We start from the raw sequence: 22,306 nt of genomic DNA on the forward strand, positions 1-22,306 counted from the left end.
TTGTGTATGTTTGAAAGTAATTGAACATGTGAAAATGGGTGGGTGCGGATTGTAGTCCGGAATTTACGGTATATGTTTTTTTCAGAGAGAGGGGGGGAAAGAGTGATAAGGGGGGAGGGGGTGAAATAGAAGAAAATGAGAGAGAGAGAAAGGAAGTGAGAGGATATGTGTTGCGGTAATTTGAGAAGGTTATTGTTTTAGGCTTCACAACATTTAAAGTAGATCCCCTAGAAAGAAAAATGTTACATCCAAGAATGAAACTCTCACACTGAGACAAGATTTTATAACTGACCATGGATCAGACCGTTTCCATGGGCGTCCAACAACAACTACAACAGCAGGGGCAAGCGGACAAACGGATTCCTCTCTGGGAATTCAGTTGTCACTGGAACAGATTGGAGGAGGGAAGGAGGCCGCAATCATCCCCTGCAGGAGGTGAAGTTAGACGGTGTGGTAGAGTAGACCTCTGTAAAGGATAGACACACACACACACATACACACACACACAAATACACACAAAAGGCCTCAGGCCGTAACAGACAACAGTGTTCAGTGTGTAATAACGGTCAGATTGGCTCTATTAGAATGTATTGGGGGAAGCTCACATTATTGGATAAAATCACTGAGTCACTAAAGATGCAAAATTTCTACAGTTAATATCAATACTGTAAAAGAAGAAATGAGGCAGCAACATCTTGATGCACTGTTAAACTTTATTTTCTTTCAACAAAGAATTTTAATTGTACACATTCACACCAGTATTACAAACGTTCATGCTGAAATGTATGAAATATTTACATTCTCCTCTATATTGCAGATAGAAGGATGTCCAGTACAGCTGTGGTTGAGGCCATGAGGAAGTGAGCAGGAGTCAAAGGGTTGAGCATGGGACAATGTGGCAGCTTTGGACTAAAGAAAAGCTCTCCACTTTTGTCTAGTACTTTTCTTTTTCGATAATGCTCTTGAATTCAAGATCAGATACATTAAACAAGTCAATGTCATAATGTCATAAGAAAAATATTTTTTTGTAGATTCCTGACCCAAAAAATATCCCAGCTGCTCTGTGGTTGTAGGGCCACACATGTTACAATATACAAGTTCTTCTGAAGAAACATTTTTTAGAACAAGGAAACAGGAAACAAAGCAATATATTATTTTCTATAGGCCTCCCCACAGATCAGAGCTCACCAAAGGTGTTGCAAAGAGATGTTTTGCTGGTTACTGAAATAGGTAAAAGTACAAGAAGACACACAGGTAAAGGAAGGAAAACAGAGAAAATTAATTTAAACTAAAAATAAAACTATAAATCAGGACATCAGTGTAGCATTCAGAAAAACAGCTTTGTTACTCACGTTGTTAGGGTATGAGTAGAGTGGCTTGGAGCTCTGCATGACTACCGTACTACTGTTGTTTCTGTAGAAGCAAAAGACAAGCACAATATATCATTATATTACATTATTTTGTCTAATCTTTGGTGTAAATAAAATCAATAAAACTCACAAATAGCTCACAGAGACGTCAGTTGTTTGTCTGCAAAATAAAAGGACATTGTATTTGAATGAATAATTCTTGTGTTTTTCTTCTCAACTTGCCCCGTTCAAAAGCTGAGTGAACAGGCCCCACTACGTTAGCCGCCCTGGCACCATGGAGCACGGGTAACCCCGGCGCCAGGGCCCCCAGACCACCAGGCAGGCACACTCAGCCATGCCAGACAGCAGCCTGGGAGGACCCAGAAGCTGCCCACCACCCAGCTGGCATTCATTTTTTAATAAACACAGCACCTTCAGAATCTAAAAGACCTCATACAAAAATAAAGTAAACTAAATATGATATGTCAACAGAGACTTTAGGATTGGGAGGTATGAATGGACTTTGGGTAGAAAAAGATGAAGTTCACCTTGAGTTTTGCCAACCACCTCGATCTCCTGCTGCTCTCCTGAAAACAGTACATTTGTGAAGATCAGTCAATAACTGCTTCAACAGAAGGTAAAAGCAATTGCTGTTTTTTAGGGTATTATTACCGTGATAACCGGCTCCATATTGATCCCCTATGAAGGAAACATCAGAACTAATATTAGTTTAAACGAATCATGGTCCAGTTTGGAATAACATCAGTCTCTCAACACACCGTTTTTCTGGCCTTGGAGGTTTCTCTCTGTCTCCCGGAAGATTCCTTCTGGATATTTTAATAAAGATATTTTACACTTTATCTTAAATTATCATCTTTTTATGAGAAGATCATAATTTATTCATCCCACATGGGCTGACATTTGATATTGGGGAACTCTGAACCCCATAGAGCTTGTCAGGGACCAGCTGAAGCAATGACTGGATGATGGTACCCCACCCCCAAGTGACCTGACAGAACAGCATGTAGCACTTGTGAAAGAGTGGAACACATTGACTCAGAACAAGATCATGAGTTTGGTAAGGAGCATGAGAAGTTGAATTTTCAAGCTGTCATTTCATTTTCTTAACCGTTTTTCCCTTTCGGGGTCACGGGGCTGCTGGAGCCTATCCAGTCCACTTGTGGGCAAAGGCAGGGGAAAACCTGAACAGGTCGCCAGTCTGTCGCAGGGTAGAATGTCCACAATCACACATCCATTCACTCTCACAGTCATACCTAGGGACAATTTAGAGTTGCCAATTAACCTATGAAGCATGTTTTTGGACAGTGGGAGGAAGCCCGAGACCCTGGAGAAAACCCACGCATGCACGGGGAGAACATGCAAACTCCACACAGAAAGGTCCCCCGTTGATGTTGTTTTTCACGTCCCCCAGCCGGGACTTGAACCGGAGGCCTTCTTGCTGTGAGGCAAGAGCGCTAACCACTGCGTCACCGTGCAGCCATCAAGCTGTCATTGTGGCAAATGGTGAAAATACCCGTTTTTCAGATGATTATTCTTTGTTATTGTCTTAATTTTTGTAGTAATAATTATCCAACTAATGAAATTGTCCTTGTTTTCTTATTGATTGGCATTCATGGTTTGTAATATCAAAGGGAACTTCTACATATTTCATTAAAATTCAGACCAAATAGGAAAATCATTCATGTAAATAACATTATCCCTAACTTCATGTGAGTAGTGTAAGGTTCAGAGTTCACCACACTGCCAGGTTTCAGTCGATATTCTATGCAAGTTCCGGATTTCTGTCAACTCAAGTAACATCAAGGTAAGCTCTCTAGGTTTTAACCTGGATTTCTACTTTTTGACCTAGTCTCTGCCTCTGGCCCTTTAAAGTCTTTGCACAGTGTTACAAGATTGGATTTGGATGGCTGTTTCTTATGGCATCCCTACCGTGATAACCGGCTCCATATTGATCCCCTATAAAAGAAACATCAGAATGAATATTAGTTTAAATGAATCATGGTCCCATTTGGACTAACAGCAGTTTGTCAACACACCGTTTTTCTGGCCTTGGAGGTTTCTCTCTGTCTTCTGGTAGATTTCTTCTGGACATTTTGATACAGATATTTTTAGACTTTATCTTAAATTGTCACCTTTTTAAGATAAAATCATAATTTATTCATCCGAAAGTATATCCCAGGATAACATTTGATATTTGGGGAACTTCAGTCCTGGTTCTCTGGCTCCCTCATCCACTTATCATTCTTGACATTGATTATGCTCATGTCATTCACCTGTATATAGCACTACTTTAAGTTTCAGAGTTCATAATAATCATCATAACCAATCAAACCAACCCTTTTTGCTCTATCCCTCTATAAAACTCATGCAGCATTTTAAGAATTTAAAACTAATGTTTTAGCTAAATGCAGGACTTCTGCTTTAAGAAGTGTGGCTTAAGTACAGAAAAAGATAAAGGTTTAACTCTGTGCCTTTTTTCTGGTCGAGGTGGTGGTCTCGGTTGGTTTTCAGCCTCCTTTCTGTTGATCAGAAAAATAGAGTTGCTGCTAAACCCCTGAAGTTCGTAAAACAACCTTATATGTAAAGCCTATTGTCCTGAACAATTGGTACCTTTTCCTGTAGATAAACACCCCCAAAACTGCAACTAGTATGAGCAGTAACAGTGTCACTGGAACGAACGCTGGGGCATAGGTTCTCATTTTGTACTTAAGAGTTCCTGATGTAGAAGTTTCGTAGAAAAGAAAAGGAAGAAACAAGTTAAACTACACATTTGATTAAACGGCACAATACCACATATTTAGCTTCCCAAACCTGTAACAGTTAAAGCGGCTGTGGTGACTCCTTTCTTTTCTCCCCAGAAGGAGGCAGTGCAGGTTAGATTTTTCACCCCATCCCCTGGAGCAACTATGAAGTTGATGATAGACGTTCTTTGCCAGATGCCTCCTGAAATCAAGGAATCTGAGACTGCACTAGAGATGTGGGGGACGCTCCATGAAAACTCTGGGGAATGTGATGGACATGTGTGTGTAACAGAGCATGAGACAGTCAAAGCTGAACCAGCATCCACTTCAGCTGGAACTCCGGTAATCTCTGGTTTTTCTGGGGAAGCTGTGAACGTAAACAAAGTTGATTGCTGTAGCTCACTGTGAAAACGGAGAACGCTAGGTGAAATCATTTGAACTGTTAACTGAATGTCAAATAATCCAAAAATGAGAATACACTCCTAACCTTTCATGACAATAAATACACAGCTGTTGTTGAACGTGTACTTCTCATTCCCTCTCTCTGAATGAAAACAGAAAGGTCCGTTGTCAAAGGGTTTGATGTCGTCGATCTCTAAAGAGCAGTTTCTTTCGCTCAGGTCCCCAACAATTTTGGTTCGGTCCCTAAAGTGGTGCATGACTTGGGTTCGGCCATTGTGGAAGACAATGCCCCCATCTCTTTTTGCCCAGATGCCACGTGTCATGGGTATCTGTTCACTGTCCCAGAAGGTGCATGGGATCACAACACAGGAGCGAGTCAGGGCGCTGAGTCTGAAAGGAACATCAGCAGCTAATCGGTGGGCCGCTGGAGAAAGGGAGACAGTAAAAGTAAGTTTGTTAAAGTAGTAGTCTAACTAGAACACCAAACTCATGAAGTTTTTGTAACAAAAAAGAGAAACCCACTGTCAAATCCATGGATCTTGTAGTGAGCATCTGGGGGTTTTACATATTCTAAAAAATAAAAGAAAGCAAAAAAAATAGATCTATTAAATCTCTAGGTAATCATGTTTCATCATTTTGCTATACTACATGTAAAGTTTGTCCATTACACATAGCTTACATTCTGAAAATTTGTAGAAAACTGATAAGAGCACAAAACTCCAGCAATGATATTCAGTTAATTGAGTTAGTTGAAAGTTTCCCAGAAAAGAATTGTATTCTTTTTCTTTTTTTCTAAACATTTTTCAGTAGTTACAAGTTAGGATTTAGTGAAATTTGGAAGGATTTAGATATGTAATAATTATTAATTAAGTTCTTTGCAAACCAAGGGTGTCAGAACTTTTTTCAAAAAAGGCAGGTTTTGGTGAGGTGAAAATGTGTGAGGGCCAACCATTCGGTCTTATAATAAAATTAAATGCAAATTAACTATTTATTAAATAATACATTTTTTTAATACTTATCATTTCTTTACATAAAGCAGAAACATTTTAAATACATTTTACCCAGTTACTGTGAATTCCTGATTTGAAGACCAGATTCAAAGCAAAGAAAAGGTCTTTCTGTTAAAAAATGAACTTACTTCAACTTTAAATCAATAACACAATTGTTACATATGTTACAACTTTATCACTTTCAAATGTTCACTGTAAATTTCTAAATCAAAAAATGTAAGTAGTGAAATAACACAAATAGTTCTCCTAGGAGTATTGTGGTTTTGATCACAGAAACAATTAAATATCTTCTTCTCATTTGGCCCTCAAGGCTCTGGTGGTCAAGTAGCTAAAGGTTGTTGCCACAGGTTTACAAGAGCTTATAATGTAATTTGGTCCAAATTTTTAGCCACATTTGATTGGTTGTATAAAGAAAGGATGCAGACCAGTAGAAAATTGTATTATTGGACATCCTTGTGCTAAACTGCATAGTACTAAAAGATGTCAAGATGCCATTGATTGACAGAGCTGCTGCTTTATAATAATTGCCAATGGGATACTTCACAATTATAGACATTGAAAGCTATTGTACTTTTTAGGTTTTATTTTTTGGCTAAAAAATAAATGTTACTCATCAAACTCAATGTACCTGTAAAATAAAATGTGGAGCATTGCATGAAAAACGTACTTGTTATGTTGAGAAGTGCAGAGTCTGAGGTCTTCCCAGAGGAAAATTGCGCGGTGCACATCAACGATTTTCCATCATCATCCAAACCCCCAATAAATGTTAGATTAGATTCCATGCTGTAAGAGTGTTTTGAGAGCTTCACAATTTTTATTGTACTTTGCATGTCTTCGTAGTTCCAATCAATATGAGGTATATTCTTTTTGCACTTGTAGGATACAGAACAGATTACGCTCTTTGCCACTCCTTCTGTTGCACTGATCAGTTTTTCTGAAATTGTTATGTCCTCATATGGACCTGAGAAAAAAAAATGAAATTAATTTTTCATTTTCGATTACAAGGACTCACTTCTGTACTCACATTCGACATTGAGCGGTTGCTGTCCGGTGGCTTTCTGACCACTGGGATAGCTTACTGTACATGTCACACTTCTGTCTTCTTCTTCTACATTCCAAGTTTGCTCTATTGTTCTTTTCCAAATCCCATCTGATACCAGTGAGTCTTTGATGGTGCCGGTTCCGGGTATTCCAGCAATAGATAGGGTTGGAGGAGCTGAAAAACAGGTGTGTTCCACATTGCAGGACACACTGCTTTGTTCTCCTACTCTCGGGATGCCATTGATGCTTATTTGTGGATTTTTTGCATGCTCTACAAAACAAGAGCACAAAAACAGGCTTGAAAGGAATCTGCAACTTTGAAATATAGAATATGAGGCAAATGCATTAAAAATAAGACTCACCTGATACCAGAAGTTGAGTGGTTTTTTCATAAAATGAGTGGCCTCGAGAGTGGTACGAAGTGATTGCGTTCTTGTCAATCCATGGGTAGAGTCTTGCCAAGTTTTGTGATAACTCAAGGCTGTTAATTTGCAGACTGCAATTTCCATCAGCCGTAGATCCAACTGAGCTTGTTTTACCACTAAATTGACTGACAACTGTTCCTCCTCTTTGGTCAAAAACTGTTGGGTATCCAGAGTCCTGGTACAAGTACCATATCAGTTTGAGGTTTGGGGGTATGGCATTAGTGTAGGTGAACTTGCAAGGGATAATTAAACACGACCCTTTGAGTCCAGTGATGCTTTTTGGAGTAGAGAAAGTCCAACCCAAGGAAAACATACTTCCTGAAAATTGAAAGTCATTATTGTTAATCATGCTAATTGGCAAAATATGGATGAAGAGATGGTTATCACAAGTGTTAGCATAGTTTGTGAAGAAAAGAATGTTGGTGAAAAGTTTACTTTAATCCAGTATAATAGTTTTGATGTCCACAGAATTTGAATTTGACGGTTAAGCTATATTCACACCGGCCCCCATCATTCGAAAACATTAATTTGACCGTTTTTGGGCTCTATATACACAACGGTTGAGCGCATGTTCAAAGGTTAATCAGATAAAATTTTGGCCAATCATGGGCTTGAATTTGGTAATGGGATCCCCTTTTTACAGAAGACAACCATTTGAAAATTTATCATGGTGGAAAAATTAATAATTGCGGTCTGTGCCTGACCAGAACTTCATGACACCAAGACTTTCATATATTTGAAAAGAAAAACTTCTGGAGCATGATTTACAAGATTTGCACAGAATTGACATTTCACACCAAGCCTCATCTAACTGTAAGTGATGGACATGCGCTAGTACACAATAGTAAAAGAATAAGAAGCCCCTCCTTAATTGTCTAGTGTGATCACCATGGCATTCTAGAAAGCGCGTCACATGTCCAGTGTGATTGTAGCATTGACCAGATAAGACTTTTCTGGGGATTTAACAGTGGGAACAATTCAATAAATTGTTGGACAAAGACGAAACTTCAAACACAAGGCATGGGACACACTTACTTTTCACATATAGGGTGATGCTTTTCTGCTGGGTCTGCCCTTGATAGAATTTTGCAGTACACCACAGAGATCTTCCATGATCATTAGAGGAGGTTTTTAGAGACAGAGTTGAGATAGTGTTCCACATAGTTCTCCCTCCCACCCTCCTAGTTTCAGTGGACACAGGCATTCCGGAGTAGCTCCATGTAATAACTGGATTGTGTCGAGAGCATGTGTATGAGGCAGTGCAGGTTACTTTGCTTTCAATTCCCTCCAAAAATTCACTTGAAGGTGAACTGATGGTCAGTGGAAAAAAGGAGCCTGAGTTACAAACAGAAGACAGATGGTTAAAAACAAAAGTTTAAGGTCAATGAAAAAGAAAAATCTTCTATTCGATTGGTCATACATTCTGCATTAAATGTTTTTGTCGCTCTTGCTGTGATGCCACCAAGGTGTTTAACAGTGCACTCCACACTTTGATGATCTCTCTCTATGACCACAGTTGATACCAAGGTAGTTCTAGTACCCCGAGTCACGATCCTACTTTGTGGACGGTAGCTAAGTGACGAGATGCTGAGACTCAAAGTGGGAGGATAGGAGGGACACGTGTGATCAACTGAGCACTGTACTGTCACGCTTTCTCCAACCTTCATGTTTCCACTGATCATGATCTCCGGTGTATTTGCTCTGTCTTTAAAAGAAAACATTTAGAGAAACAACAACCCTTTAAAAAAAGAGAGAAATTGAAAGATCAGTTAAAATGTAAACTGATGAAATACCTTCAACATGAATGGTTACAGTTTTATCCCAAAATCGGTGGGTGTATCTCCCAACATTCTCTGGGTCGACCCAAGGGTAAATGGTCTGTCTGTGGTGCCTCCAGGTCACTGGGTAGATCTCCAGGCTGCAGGTCTTCCCATACTGAGATGACACTAAACTTGTTTTTCCTCTGAATATGGAAATGACCTCGCTTGAGTACCAGCTGTCGTAAACCTTAGGATAACTATGTTTTGCAAACTGGTACCAAACAACACGATCTGGTCTCCTAGGTGGGTAGTAGTAGTAGTCAAAGGTACAAGGGATGACAACGCAGGAACCCAACAATGCTTCAATCCGACTTGGCATATTTACTTCCCAACTCTCTGACTTGAAGAAAACACATCCTACAAGTGTGCGTTGGGGAAAAAGTGCAGAAAAATCACATTGAAATCAGGTTTTGCAATTATATGATTGATTAAAAATAATCAAGAGAGAGAGAGAACAAACACATACCCAGAACAGAAATGCACAAGAGAAAATGGTTGGATCCAAACATCTTACCAATCTGGAGAAAGAATAATAAACTTTATGTAAAACACCTCTTTCATTGTAGAGTATCAAATAGCATTTTTTTCATGTGTTATATTAATAAAACATTTATTTTGATGTTTTTATTCAGTTGTCATTTTAGCCTGTAACTGACAAAAGTTCTGACAAATTATTTTAGTATTTGATCCTTATGACTTGTGATGTCAGCTGCCACACTTTGATTCATTCCTTCTGGTTTTGTACATTTGATTTATTGTTTTTAAAATGTTCCCCAAATACACTTTATTTTTCATGTAAAGTCGTCTGAATTTGGGTCCTGTCTTCAACTGCTTTGTGAGAATAGAACATGCTAAGTAATAAAAGATAGAAACATTGGGCCATGTTTCTCCAACTCAAGCATATAATGGGATTTGATGCTGTGAGGATGATGGAACAGATTGAAGCCCTCACACAATTCTTCACAACCCTGGAAAGCATTGTTTCCATCACACAAACATCAAACACAACAGTAAGATTTGTTATATCTACCAGCTGCTGTGGAATTACTGTAATTAATCACTGGAGTCAAAGTAACAGCAGGAGCGGTAGGACTTCCTGTTTTGTGTCCAGCTTGACTGGATCTAAAAGATTTTTTAAGGAATGTAAATAAAACCATTAGTGGTCAAGCCTGGTTTTCTTGCAAATGAGCAGGTGGGTCAACCAAAAAAAGGTGTAAATTTTAAAATCCCTATGCTGCTCTTTTTTGATCAACCTCTGTTTTTATTTCTTTTTTAAGCAAAACAAATCCACAATTTTAAACAAAATGAAGTCCGAATGAACAAAAATGTCCAAGTGTTGTGGAAAAGAAAAGAAAATACTTTAAAGAGTTTTAAAAAGGATAAATTCAACAATACAGAAAATAGAAACTAAAAGAGTCAGACCTAAAGAGTCTTTTTGAAATCATAACAAAGAACAAAATTAGATTTGGTTAACTCAACATAAAAAGTGAGAAACACAATGTCATGTTGTCCAACATGACTAAAGCTATTTTTAAATTATTAATAAGCAAATCAAATCAAATCCAGCAGGTTAAAAGTAAAACACTTGAAAAGTAATACTTTTAAATTGTTAATTTTCAGAGAAGGTCATTTGAATCAACAGTTGCTGTTAGGAATATTTCTTTTTTATAGGCTTTTGATAAAGAGTATTATGACTTACCTTCAGGTTTAAAAGTGAAGTCTCCTCTTCTAACAAAACTCCCTAAAACCTAGGGCTTTAAGTTAGCCTGACTTGTAGGTGGAGTCTACAATTTGTAAACCACAAGGAAGGCATGTCTCATGTGAAAGATGGCTTGTTAAGAAATTATTTTGCAGCTGGGGTTGATTCTTTTTTTTGTTGAAAAGGTTATAAATAGGATGTTCTTCTTTTGTTTTAATTTTTTTTAACTTCCCACAAAAGGCAGGGGGAAATCTTTGTGTGGTAAAATTGGATAGTCGTTACCACTTACATAAATGTACAGTATGAAAAAAAAGTAAAAATAGAAAAGTGGCCCCCTCCAGTTCAATGGGGTAAGGCTGTGATTTGAACATGTTTCAGTTTGCTATTTATAAAAATGACAAACTGTTCGGAAAGGTGGGAGTTAGTCATAACTAATTAATGGTTCAATGGTTTAGTCATAATTAATGTGCTTTTCGTTTTTCTTTTTGAAAACTATTAAATGCTTTTTGTCAATCACGATGCAGGCTACCTCTTGTGTGTTACCAATCCTTCTTGTTAATTGAGATACCAAATTTTGGCTGCACGATGGTGTAGTGATTAGCGCTCTCGCTTCACAGTGAGAAGGCATTTTTTTTTTTGATTTTCAGCTGGGTGCTTGCTGTGTGGAGTTTTCATATTCCCTCCGTGCATTTGTGGGTTTTCTACAGAGACCCTGACTTCCTCCCACAGTCCAAAAAGCGGGGGCGGGGCATGGGGGGGGGCGGTGTGCTAGTCCTTAGGGAGGCCAGGGTATGAATGGTGGGGCTGGAGCCCCTACCCCTCCGTTTTGGCACCGGGACCCTTCCTTGCTGGCTGTCTCTCGGTGCTACGAGGCTCTGGCCTCCAACTGCGGCTGGCTTGCCGTTTCTGGCTGCCTGGCCGCTCTGGGAGGGGGGGCGCCTACCGCGGCCGGCTGAGGGGCCGGTCGCTCGGGGGAGCCTTCTCCCCCGGTTGTGCCCATCCGCCCGCTCCTCCCCGCTCTCACCCAAACAAATATTGCACACAGGCACATAGGGCTCCGGGAACTGGATGGGAGGAATGTGATAACGGGGCTCACTGGGGATGCCCCTCTCTGGGTTCTCATTGGCATCCGCCCTCCTCCCCGCTTTTTACTTGCATATTAGACACTCTGATTCATCTAGGGCCTTGTGGAGAGGGTCTGGTGGAGGGGGGCACAGTGAAACATCCGTGCTCACCTTTCGCTGGCCCCCCCCCACAATTTTAACTTCCTCTGTAGACACACACACTGCATGCTAGCAGCACAAACACAGCAAATACACACCACTCACAGAGGGACCCCGGAGTGGGGGGCTTTGCGGCTTGGCAGCGCTGGAGCCCCCCACACTGGGGACCTCCTATTTTACCTGCAGCACACACACAGCACTCCCACACCTCCATACATGGGTGGGGTGCGGGGGGGGGGGGGGGGGCGGTCTTCACCCGCCTGGTCCTCTCAGGGCGGCCGGGCTTATGGGTATCCTGTCGGCTGCGGGAATGGTCGGGCATACGGCGCTGGGGGTTGGCCGACTGGGGGGGGGTTACTGCTTGGCGGCGGGGGTGGGGGGGGGGGTAACCAGATGATTGTGAGTATGTGTGCGTGAGTGCATGGGTAGGACGGACCTGGGGGCTGGCTCGCTGGGACCCTCTGGGGCTTTCTCTCCCCATCACAGAGAGGGGAGGGCACTGAGAGGGTTGGGGATGGGGGCTCAGATATTATGGCGGGGGGGGGGGTTGTAGTGTGTAGGGTTGTAGGGTTATGGGGGGTGGCTGTGGGTGCGTGGCGATCCCTGGGTTGCTTAGGTCGCGTGCCTGGGCTGGCTTGTGGAGACGGGGCGCCGGTCGGGTGGTGGCCGGCTCATGGGTTCCGGGGGCCCTGGCTTCGTCCCTGGCCTTTGTCTCGGTGCCCGGCGCCCAGTGGCCCCCATGGCTGCCGCCTGATACGGCTAAGCGCTCCTGTCTTGTCGCCTGGGGGCCGGACACTGGGTTCGCTTGTGCCTCTGGGCATTGGGGGGGCCCCTGTAGGGGGGCATTCTCTGTGCCTGGCTGGTGGGGTGGGCGGTCCCCTCCTCCTCCCCTCCCGGGTTGCCTGGGTCTGGATGCTGGGGGGGGCTTCTGACCTGGGGGGCTCTCCTCCCCTCTCCTGGTCTGGCTGGTCTGGCTGGGTAGGATCTGGTTCCCCCTATGAACACACGGTTCACATCGGCAGCATGCATGTATCTCCACCCCCACGTGCACGTGCACACTGCCACACTGCTCCCTGTCTGCTTCATCCCTCCTCCTTACCCACAGTGTATTGTTGGACAGATTTTTTTCGCTCATCTTAGTGTCAGATTTTCACCTTTGATGTAACACTCGTCTTTCCAGCAGATCTGGTATAATTGTTACAGCTTAAAATAATAACTTATTCAAATCAGTGCTTGTATCCCCACCTTTTCACCTTTCTTCCTTTTACTCTCTTCCACCCTCCCCTCACATTCTTCCCCTCTTCCTCCCCACACACACTAAATGTAACAAATAAATAAAAAATAATACGACAAAAAGGGGTCTATACAAATCTACACTCTAGTTTCTTGAAGCTATATAACCTCTTTTTGTGATAGTAAAACCTGTCCAACACAAAAAGCCTTCAGCTCTAATCTGTTTGCTCAGCTGTTGGACAGAACAAGTTTAAAAAAAAAAAATTGCTTCATACATTAAATGTTTTTTTTTTTTTTTTTTTTTGTGAATGTGAGTGTGCGTTTGGCCCTGCAACAGACTGGCTACCTGTTTACGGAGTGGCCTGCCTTTGCACAACAGTTGCTGGGTTAACTCCCGCAGCCCAGTAATCCTGAGAGGGATTATGCTGGTTTTAAAGATAGATGAAAGGATAAAATACCAAATTGTTTTAGAATAATATGGAAAAAAGGAAACTTCCACAAAACTTTTTTAAGTTCTGTTATTTCTGTCTGGATAGATTTTCTATCTTAATTCAATTTTTATTTTTCATTACTATTTCTTTCTGGGGCTTTTTTGTTTGCTCATTATATGTATTTAAAGCAAAGTTTTTCTCCCATTTTATTTATTCTCTGTTATGGGAGATGTGGCTCTTTTTAGTTAATGTAAAAATTTCATTTTAGGATGATCATCTGCACGAAAAAACAGGAACAGAAACAATGCAAATGTGTCAAAGCAGAATAAAAATAGAAAATGCGATGCTGTTCATAAAGTTTATTAAAAAAAGCATGTTTCATTTGCTCCTCCTGCCCCCACACGTGCACCCACTTGCCACGCTGGCAGAGCAGATGCTGCATCAGCAGAGACTCCCGCTGGGGAAATAAATCATGAAATAAAAATAATCATGAGTTAATATTAAAAATGATGCATTTCAAAATTCCATTTTAACACAAAAACTTTTTTGGCAGAAAATATTACCAGGCTTGCCATATAAAACAAAAGGGTAAAATGGGTTAAGAAAGACATTAATGACAAGATTTAAAGAGTGTGTCTTTAACATTTTCTCTTAAAGGTCTCCCTGTTCTCTGAAGCTTTGGGGTTGTCTGGAAATGGACAGTTATGCTTTGCTTTGTGTCAGTTAAATGAATACCAGGGATTTTCAGCAGAGACATGGTTATACAGATAACCTGCTGCATGTGTCTCAGACTAAAAAGTGTTTAAGATTTCTTTAACCCTTGTGCTATCCTAGGCACTTTAACATTTCGAGTGGGGTCATCTAGACCCACTAGACAGTGCCCTGAACCTTTTTTCTTCAATGATTTGTGATCTTCACTGGTGTCCATGGATTACATGAAATCCTCTCCACCTTTATCCACCTTTGTCATGGTAGGAATAACACGTCAATGTAAGGGTGGGGGTCATAGGATAGCACAAGGGTCAAAAAAAGTAAAATTAATGAATGGATGGAACATGTAAATACCTCCTCTGCTATTCCTGTAGTTTCATATCTTTATCTAGCCTGATAGCTATTGATACCAAAAACAGTACTGACTGCATTCAAATCCCTTCAGCGCCTTTTAATGAGGCAGTTTCAGTTGATGATTGGAAATGTGAATCTATGTTTATTTGAACTGTACTGAACTGGAACCAGCAGTTGGCTGCGTTCCTCCATTTTTACCAGAGTAACTTATTTTTGTCTGATGTGAGGAGAGCCCACTTCCTCTGTTGGCATACTGGATTCACTTGAATAAATAAGATTGACCTCAGTTTTCTCAGCACAAGATCTTCAGGGTCAGCATTACAGGACACCATTGGTGACTGCCAGTAAATCACAATTTATGTAAACTGCTTGTTCCACATTGTAGCAATGTTTGTTCCCTTCATTTAGCAAAGTTTTTTCTTGATTTTTTATTTTTTTGCCTAACTGATTGATCATGCATACTTTTCAACTATACGTACATGATGTAAATAAAATGATTAAAATGACAAATCTCCTGTGAGACACGGTTCTCTTGAGTCCGGAAGCTCACTCACACAGAGCAGCTGGACAAACTGCGGTCCGAAGCCTCCTCCATAGCGCACACTGTAACAAAGCACCCTCCCCTGCCTCCACAAAGCTGCAAGTCCGAGTGATCTAAGGCCCCCCAACATGTATTGCAGGCTGAACAGTTTTGATACCAACACCGGTCATGTATGAATCCAAACTCCTAGCGGAGGTCTGTGAGTAATGTGCGCTCATGCATGATTGCGCAATAGTACGAGCACAAATGATTCATCAGTGGGCACGGTTTTTCAGATTTTTTTTTAACCACTGGCACCTGGGGGCTCCGTAAGTTGGAAAAAGTAGGTCAAATATCTATAATTTTGTTCAAAGCTTTTATGTTAAATAAGAAGTGCTTTAGACGGCAAAAAATATGAAGGCAAATTAATGAAACACCAGTGAAAGTGATTTAAATGTCTGAAACTAAAGACGTTGAGAAAACTCAGTTTTACTGCCTGACAGAGTTGTCTATTTCTGCATACATTTAGACACAAACCAAAAATATGAAAAAATAAGAAAGGCACATAAAAAAACTGCAGAAAAGATCAGAAGACAGCAGTAGCAAAAACAACCAGGAGAGGGAAACAGAGGGACAGGGACTTTCCAAACCACAGCACTCACAGACTGACTCACAAGTTTGAGGTAAATCCTCCCAAACCGAGTACAGATATATAATCATATATAGATAATTTAATGGGAAAGTGTTTTCATTTCCATGATTCCATTAAAAAAAAATTTAAACTTTTGTTGGAAAAAAGCTTAATTGCAAACTTTAATCGATTTAAAATATTTATTTTATATGTTTACATAAATGTAGGTTCCAGCTCATAAAACCCATGGAAACAGGATTTCAAAAATGTTATTACCCTAAAGAAATCCCCATTTACTTCTCCTTTTGCAAAAAGATAAAGACAGATTATGATCACATCAAATCAATAAAAGCGAAGTATTTTCAAAATGATATTTCCATCTTCAATCTTTCAATAGTCTGGGCAGGGGCCAGGTCCTGCTGGAAGATGAACTCCGCATCTCCATCCAGATCTCAGCAGAAAAAATCATGAGGTCCTCTAGAACGTTTTGCTCGACTGTTACAGTGATTTTGGATTGAAGAAATCCGAGTTTACCAACACCAGCGCTCAACAGTGCAGCCCAAATGACTGACTGTGGAGATTTCACACTGGATCTAAAGCAGCTTGGGTTCTGCCACTCACCAGTCGTCCTCCAAACCCTTGGACGTTAATTTCAAATTGAAAGACACATTTTACTTTCATCACAAAACAGGACTTTGGACCAACAGTCCAGTCCTTCCTCTCCTTGGCCCATTTCACACACTTCCTCAGTTGGCCCTGGCTGAGAAGTGGCCTGAGCCGAGGAACCCGGCAGTAGTAGCCCATCTCCCTAATGCTTCTGAATGTGGTGATTCCACTCTTTCTGGATGTCTGCAGTTCTGTGTATCTGGTCCTTTCGACAATCAGCTAACATCCACCGTTGTCTCTTTTACTGGAGCATCTTCTCCTTTCACATTTTGTCCTTTAAGTTGATCTGCTTGGACACTCGCTCTGTGAACAGCCTGCCTGCTTAGCTAGGAACTTTTGTGGCTTACTCAGACCGTAGAGGAGATCAATGATGGTCTTTTGGATAGTTGTCAAGTCTGAAGTCTTCTTCATATTAAACCGAACTGAGACAATGGAAACAAAGTGAACCAAATTAATGACATCAGTGGAACATGTGCAGGTACTTTGAGTTTTGTAGGTGATAAGTTGGTGAAACTCTTTCATGTCCGGAAAAAAGTGGGCAGTACTCCACAGTATTCTAATTTTTTATATCATGTTTTTGTAGGTTTTATGAGCTAGAACCCCAATTTTTGTACTGGAACCCCAATTTTTGTAAAAAAAAAACAAAAAACAAAAAAAACTTAAATACCTTAAATTGATTATACTGCATGCCCTGAATCGTATTCTGTAAAATTTAAATCCTTGAAATAGAATTATGGGAATAAATACATTTTTCCATGATATTCTAAATTTTGGGGCAAAAGGGTCTGTCCTTACAATTTGAAGTTTAAAAGACATTCATTGCATCTAATTCTGCACATATAGTCATAGAGTTTGGGTAAAAAAACGACATCTTTATTTAGGAGTTAGAAGACTTATTGCCTAGAAAACTTCACAAACTGCTACCAATCAGAATGTGCTAAATTTTAGATAACAAGTCATTGGCATGAGAACTGGAAAACGGAAAAAAGTACCAGTAAAATGAAAAGTACTTCTCCTAAGAAATCTATTCTAAGACAGGTATCTTCAACGAAAAGAGGAACAGAAATTATGCAAATCATTTCTACAAGATTAAATAGACGCACACAAACTCCCTTTTCTGAAAATAAAAGACCCTCCTTCCCTGGAAAAGAAAAAGGAAATGACAGAAAGGTCAGTCCTTTCCTGGATTCTTAAAACTCAGAACTCCACCATTGTTGCTCATAGTGCAAAGATTTTATTGAAAAACGAGTCAACTTCACTCAGACTTTTAAAAGCACCTGTTATAATCCTATGAACAGAATGGTAATAAACTTAGACAGTAACTTTGTGAGAAAATAAAGTCTTTCTTAATGTAACTGCAATGGAGCACAGAAACAAATGTATATCTCCGACATTCAGCAACGAACTTTGCAAATTCAACTGCGTTATGTGTTAATTGATCATTCTAAAATCTCCCTTAGTTGTGTGTGTATATGAACATGTGTGGGATTGTGTGGCCCTGCAAATTCAATGTCCAACAATAGGCTCCAGCAGCCCCGTGACCCCAGAAGGGTTTCAGTGTGTTCTGATAATGGATTTAAATCAAAGTTTATTAGCAATGTAATGATCAAAAGACGAGTGTTTAATAAAAGAAGCTGCTAAAAGCCTTTTAGCATTGCTAAAAGAGAATTTACGGAAATGGGAAACGCAGCTTTGCAGAAGCAAATTCAAAATAAGCACAATTATTTTAGCATAGCTTAAAAAATATTTTCTAGCATAGCTAAAATAAAATTAATAATAGTAAAAACAATTCTATATTAGCTATGCTCAATTATTGTGTTTATTTTGAAGTTGCTTCTGCAGAGTTGCTCCTCATGTTTCTGTAAATGCTGAGGCATGCTTTTTTTCAATGCAGTTTATCTAACCAGCCCAATATTACAACGATAGTCGTCTCAACGGGCTTCATATCGGTAATTGTACAATAAACATTAAATTAAATTAAAGAATATGAAGTTACAGAATTCTGGGTAATAGCTTAACTAAACTAAATAGACTAGGCTAAACTGGGCATCCCTGCCATTAGACTCTTCTTCTACGTGGGGAAAAAACACAAAAAAAAAACAGGTTCTGGGGAAAAAAACGAAGAATCCCTCAGGGGTGTCTACTGTTCTGGTAGTCAGTTGGGTTCTGTGGCAGTCAAAGGTCAAACAAAACACGTTCTATACCTCATTATGGCCGTTGTGTATTGGATAGTTAAAATCATGATTTCTTCATAGAAACACATTTTTTAAGGTGAAATTTTCTGAGTGTGTTGTGTATGTGTATGTTTCACCTTCGGGAGAGTCTGGACATCGTATTCTACAGGCCTCTGCTCAAACAAAACTAATAAAATGACAAAATAAAGCCAGTATTCATGGATTTATGCAGGGCTAAAAGCATGAAGAAAGTTGTAAAAAGTCTTATGGGGTTTCCAGACTTTGGGTATTCTTTTTCTTTCCACTATATTTACTGGTAGAAAAAAGTAGATTGAAGGGGAAAAAAACAATTACCAAAGCATGAAATTACTTTGAAAATAATGAAACGAATGAATGGAACATTTAAATCCCTCCTCTGCTTCCCACTCCTGTATTTTCATATCATTGATTTAACCTGAAACCTGTTGACATTTAAAACGCTCTTTGTTATTGACCTATTCAAATCCCATCAGCGCCATTGAATGAAGCAGGAAACTGCTTGATTGCTGATTAGCAGCATCGATCTTAAGTTTAATCTGGACTGTTCACCAACAGTTGACTGTTTTCCAATAAACTTTGCCTGATTTAATTATTTTTTCCTTTCATGTTGGACACCTCACTTCCTCTGTTGGCCAACCAGAATGTCTTAAATTAACCAGGTTCCCCACTGTTTTCTCAGCACTAGATCTTAAGTGTCAGCAAGACAGGACACCATTGGAAACTTCCAGGTACAGTAAATCGCAATTTCTATGAATTGCTTATTCCATATTACAGTCATGTTTGATCACTTTATATATAAAAGTCATTCACTGATATTTTTTCCTCTTTGATTTAAAAAAATCTTTATCTGCAGTTCATATTTTTCACAATGGGAAACTTGGCATCCGCCAACTACGTTGCTGATACTCTCAAGAAAAAGTCCTGGGGACAGCAGAAGGAGGACACAGTCAAGCTGGAGGACCTTCTGACTAAATATAAAGAGGAGCTCTGGAGCATCAACAGGAAACAAAGTTCATCCATGAAGAAATTGCACTTCAATCGCAGCATGCCTTACATGGACCTGGCTGATCAAAAGATGGGAGATTTCCACATGTATGCAAACAATATGTTAAATCCTTCTTTTACTGGTGATCAGAACTCATGAATGACTCTCACCGGACAGTGTGATCCCTGCATTGATTCAGCAAGAAAATGGCGACAGATGGGATTCTTCATTTTGTCACTTTGATGCTGTTGCCTGAGTTGTCTGCTACAAAAAAGCATCTGCTTGGGCCCTCCTTTTTTTCCCTTGTAAGTGAGAACAAAAAAAATAGAACCACATTCCAAATGGAGAGTGAATCCTCTTCCTTTTTTATTAACTTGAGGCACTAACCATGAAGAAATAAGATGAAATAACTACATTTATGAATACAAGTGTTTGTTTCCAGTTTGATCATTTCTTTCAACTTTATTGACATGATGAATATAAATGTATAAATGTAATTTTTTTTTTCATGTTTGTGTGTGTTTTTAAATATCCCCCATCGGGATGGAGTACATTCTCCACTTTTCTAATCAAACAAATGCCTCAATTTCTTCTTAATCTCAACATTTTTAGAAAAAACACATTTAAAAAAGTTACACATTTTGTTAAGTAAAAATGAGTCATAATTTGTTAGAAGCTTTAATGTTTATCAAGAAATGCTTGAGACGATAAACTAAATATTAAAAGAGGTCAAATAAAAACAAGTAAAAGTAGTTTAAAAGTCAGAAACTAAAGAAAATCAAAATGAAAAATCAAAAACAATAAATAACCTTGAACAATAAAAGTTGCTTTGAGTATAGGTGGATTTCGTACTTTGGCCCAATGTTTTTACAAATCAAAGCATATCAATAATAATTCATGAGGACCTGTGTGAGTTGTGTTGTTTTACAGAAAGAGTCTAATATGTATATAATATTTGAAACATCCTTGTGTAAAGGGCCTACATTTTTAATCACTTTTTGTCTTTTTGTTCATCCACAAAGTATAAATATTAGAGCAACATAAAGACTGTTATTGAATTTTTTTGGTCATTTACCATCACACATGAAAGCAGCACAAGGAAAGAGGGTGTTTGACACGAAATCAGTAAATATGTGACAAAAAGGTCCCTTAATGCACTTCTTACGCAGTTTTATGTCCTCTGGAAACTTTAGTTACATGGAAAATAATCTGCATTTTTTTCCTAAAGACTTGTCAAATAGGTTAAACCAGAAGTGGATTCGATTAGAATCTTTTTTTTTTTTTTAGGGATGTGAAACTAAACTGGCCAGCAGATCATCACTGTACTTGGAAAAACAGTAATATAAGTATTATTCTCACCTTGTTAAACCAAATTTCCAGAAACATCCACTTGGGTTGGACACATGCCTCAATATAACCCTAAAAACAGAATGTCACTAGCTGAAGCACTGATGTTACAACATTCTACTACAAATGCAATTTTACTCTGTTATATCTCTCTGTAGATTGTAAAACTTCAGTTACTTTATCCATGGTGCTTTCCAAGACATTAAAGTTCCCTAAATGCTAATGAGTAAGTCATTTTGACAACAATTTAATAAATTTCATTGTCTGTTTTTTTCATTTGTGAGACTTTTTCTTTTGACTAAAGAATCTTCACAAGTTATACTCAAGAGTTTTAAACACTTTGAACTAAAACTGTGTGGGTGGTTCTGCTTGACTTGGTCTAACAGACAGACGTTTGAGGGAAATCTGCCCACACAGTGGGTTTGTTAATAAAAAAAGGAACTAAAAAGACAGTAATTTCATTTTTATACTAATTCTGCACATAAACTGTTGTTTACTAATGTTTGGGTACAAAAAAAAACTTGAAAACTTTAAGAGCAGGAAGACCTATTGCCTAGAAAACTCCACAGAAAAACAAAACTACTAATCAGAATCCGCTCAACTTTAGATACACTCTATCACGTCATCAGCATAAAAAACTGGAAAACCAGTAAAACTCAAATTAAAAATACTTTTGCTCAGAAATGTATTCTAAGACCGTTATCTTCACCAAATAGAGGAAGAGAAATTATGCAAATGTTTCAGACAAGATTAAATAGACGCATGCAAACTTTCACTGGAAAGAAATAAAAAAAACATTTCCTTGAAAAAGAAAAAGGAAATAACAGAAAGGTCAGTCCTTTACTAGATTTTCAAAAAACAAAACACCATCACTGTTTCTCATAGTGCAACGGATTTATTGAATAAAGAATCAACTTCACTCTGACTTTAAAAGCACCTGTAATAATCACATGAACAGAATGATAAAAAAATGAGAAAAAAACAAGTCCTTCTTTGTATGATTGCAATGGATCAAAGGCAAACATCAACAAACTTTGTAAACTCATCAACTTTCATAAAAATTGCAGTTAGATAAAGTACCACTTAAACGTAGTATTTTTAACTTGTTTCAAATATCTTGTCCACACTTATCCATCTTCATCCAGTTCTCCTTTGATTTTTAAAACATAATCCTTTTGAAAAATGTTTCAGTACATTTAATTTCAATATGTTACAGCCAGTGCACACTGATGTAAGTGATTTTGTTTTGGGGCAGGTGATCATCTAACTGAAACTCTTCTCCCACATGTTTAGATTTTTTTAGTTATAAAAGGAAATTGATGTCTTAAAGTTAAATACTGGCATCGGGACTCAAAGTCTTCTTTTTTTTAAATGTTTCACCACTCATCCAAGTGGCTTTATCTATCATGAAGACCTTAAGTCCAGATAATGTGATTCAACTCCAAAACGTCATGTGGATTAATGAGAAGCTTCATCGACACCCT

General features: G+C 39.1%; 1 protein-coding gene and 1 long non-coding RNA gene across 2 annotated transcripts; one reads left to right on the forward strand and one right to left on the reverse strand.

The window, feature by feature from the left end:
- Positions 1–695: 695 nt before the first annotated feature.
- On the reverse strand, positions 696–10,553 carry LOC105355909. Its single transcript, XM_023964610.1, has 20 exons — positions 10,509–10,553; positions 9,276–9,327; positions 8,783–9,166; positions 8,410–8,694; positions 8,025–8,324; positions 6,927–7,307; positions 6,548–6,835; positions 6,191–6,484; positions 5,036–5,083; positions 4,599–4,937; positions 4,182–4,478; positions 3,981–4,086; positions 3,407–3,889; positions 3,300–3,326; positions 2,129–2,176; positions 2,022–2,048; positions 1,898–1,936; positions 1,501–1,530; positions 1,353–1,413; positions 696–1,221 (listed from the first exon to the last, which is right to left on the reverse strand). Exons 2-13 carry the CDS (start codon positions 9,316–9,318, stop codon positions 3,772–3,774), a joined length of 2,883 nt encoding a protein of 960 aa, XP_023820378.1. The 5' UTR covers positions 9,319–9,327; positions 10,509–10,553; the 3' UTR covers positions 696–1,221; positions 1,353–1,413; positions 1,501–1,530; positions 1,898–1,936; positions 2,022–2,048; positions 2,129–2,176; positions 3,300–3,326; positions 3,407–3,771.
- Positions 10,554–19,166: 8,613 nt separating this feature from the next.
- On the forward strand, positions 19,167–19,916 carry LOC101172272. The gene is made up of 2 exons (XR_177508.2): positions 19,167–19,218; positions 19,344–19,916. It is a non-coding gene; the product is annotated as an uncharacterized LOC101172272 (long non-coding RNA).
- Positions 19,917–22,306: the final 2,390 nt, after the last annotated feature.

This window comes from Oryzias latipes, chromosome 16 (genome assembly GCF_002234675.1).
Source record: "Oryzias latipes chromosome 16, ASM223467v1".
Taxonomy (NCBI): domain Eukaryota; kingdom Metazoa; phylum Chordata; class Actinopteri; order Beloniformes; family Adrianichthyidae; genus Oryzias; species Oryzias latipes.

Coding starts and splice junctions, on each gene's coding strand:
- LOC105355909 (XM_023964610.1), bottom strand. CDS start 9,318: ATGTTTGGATCCAACCATTTTCTCTTGTGCATTTCTGTTCTGG. Junction 9,167..9,275: donor CTTGTGCATTTCTGTTCTGG/GTATGTGTTTGT, acceptor GCACACTTGTAG/GATGTGTTTTCTTCAAGTCA. Junction 6,485..6,547: donor GCAACCGCTCAATGTCGAAT/GTGAGTACAGAA, acceptor TTTTTTTCTCAG/GTCCATATGAGGACATAACA.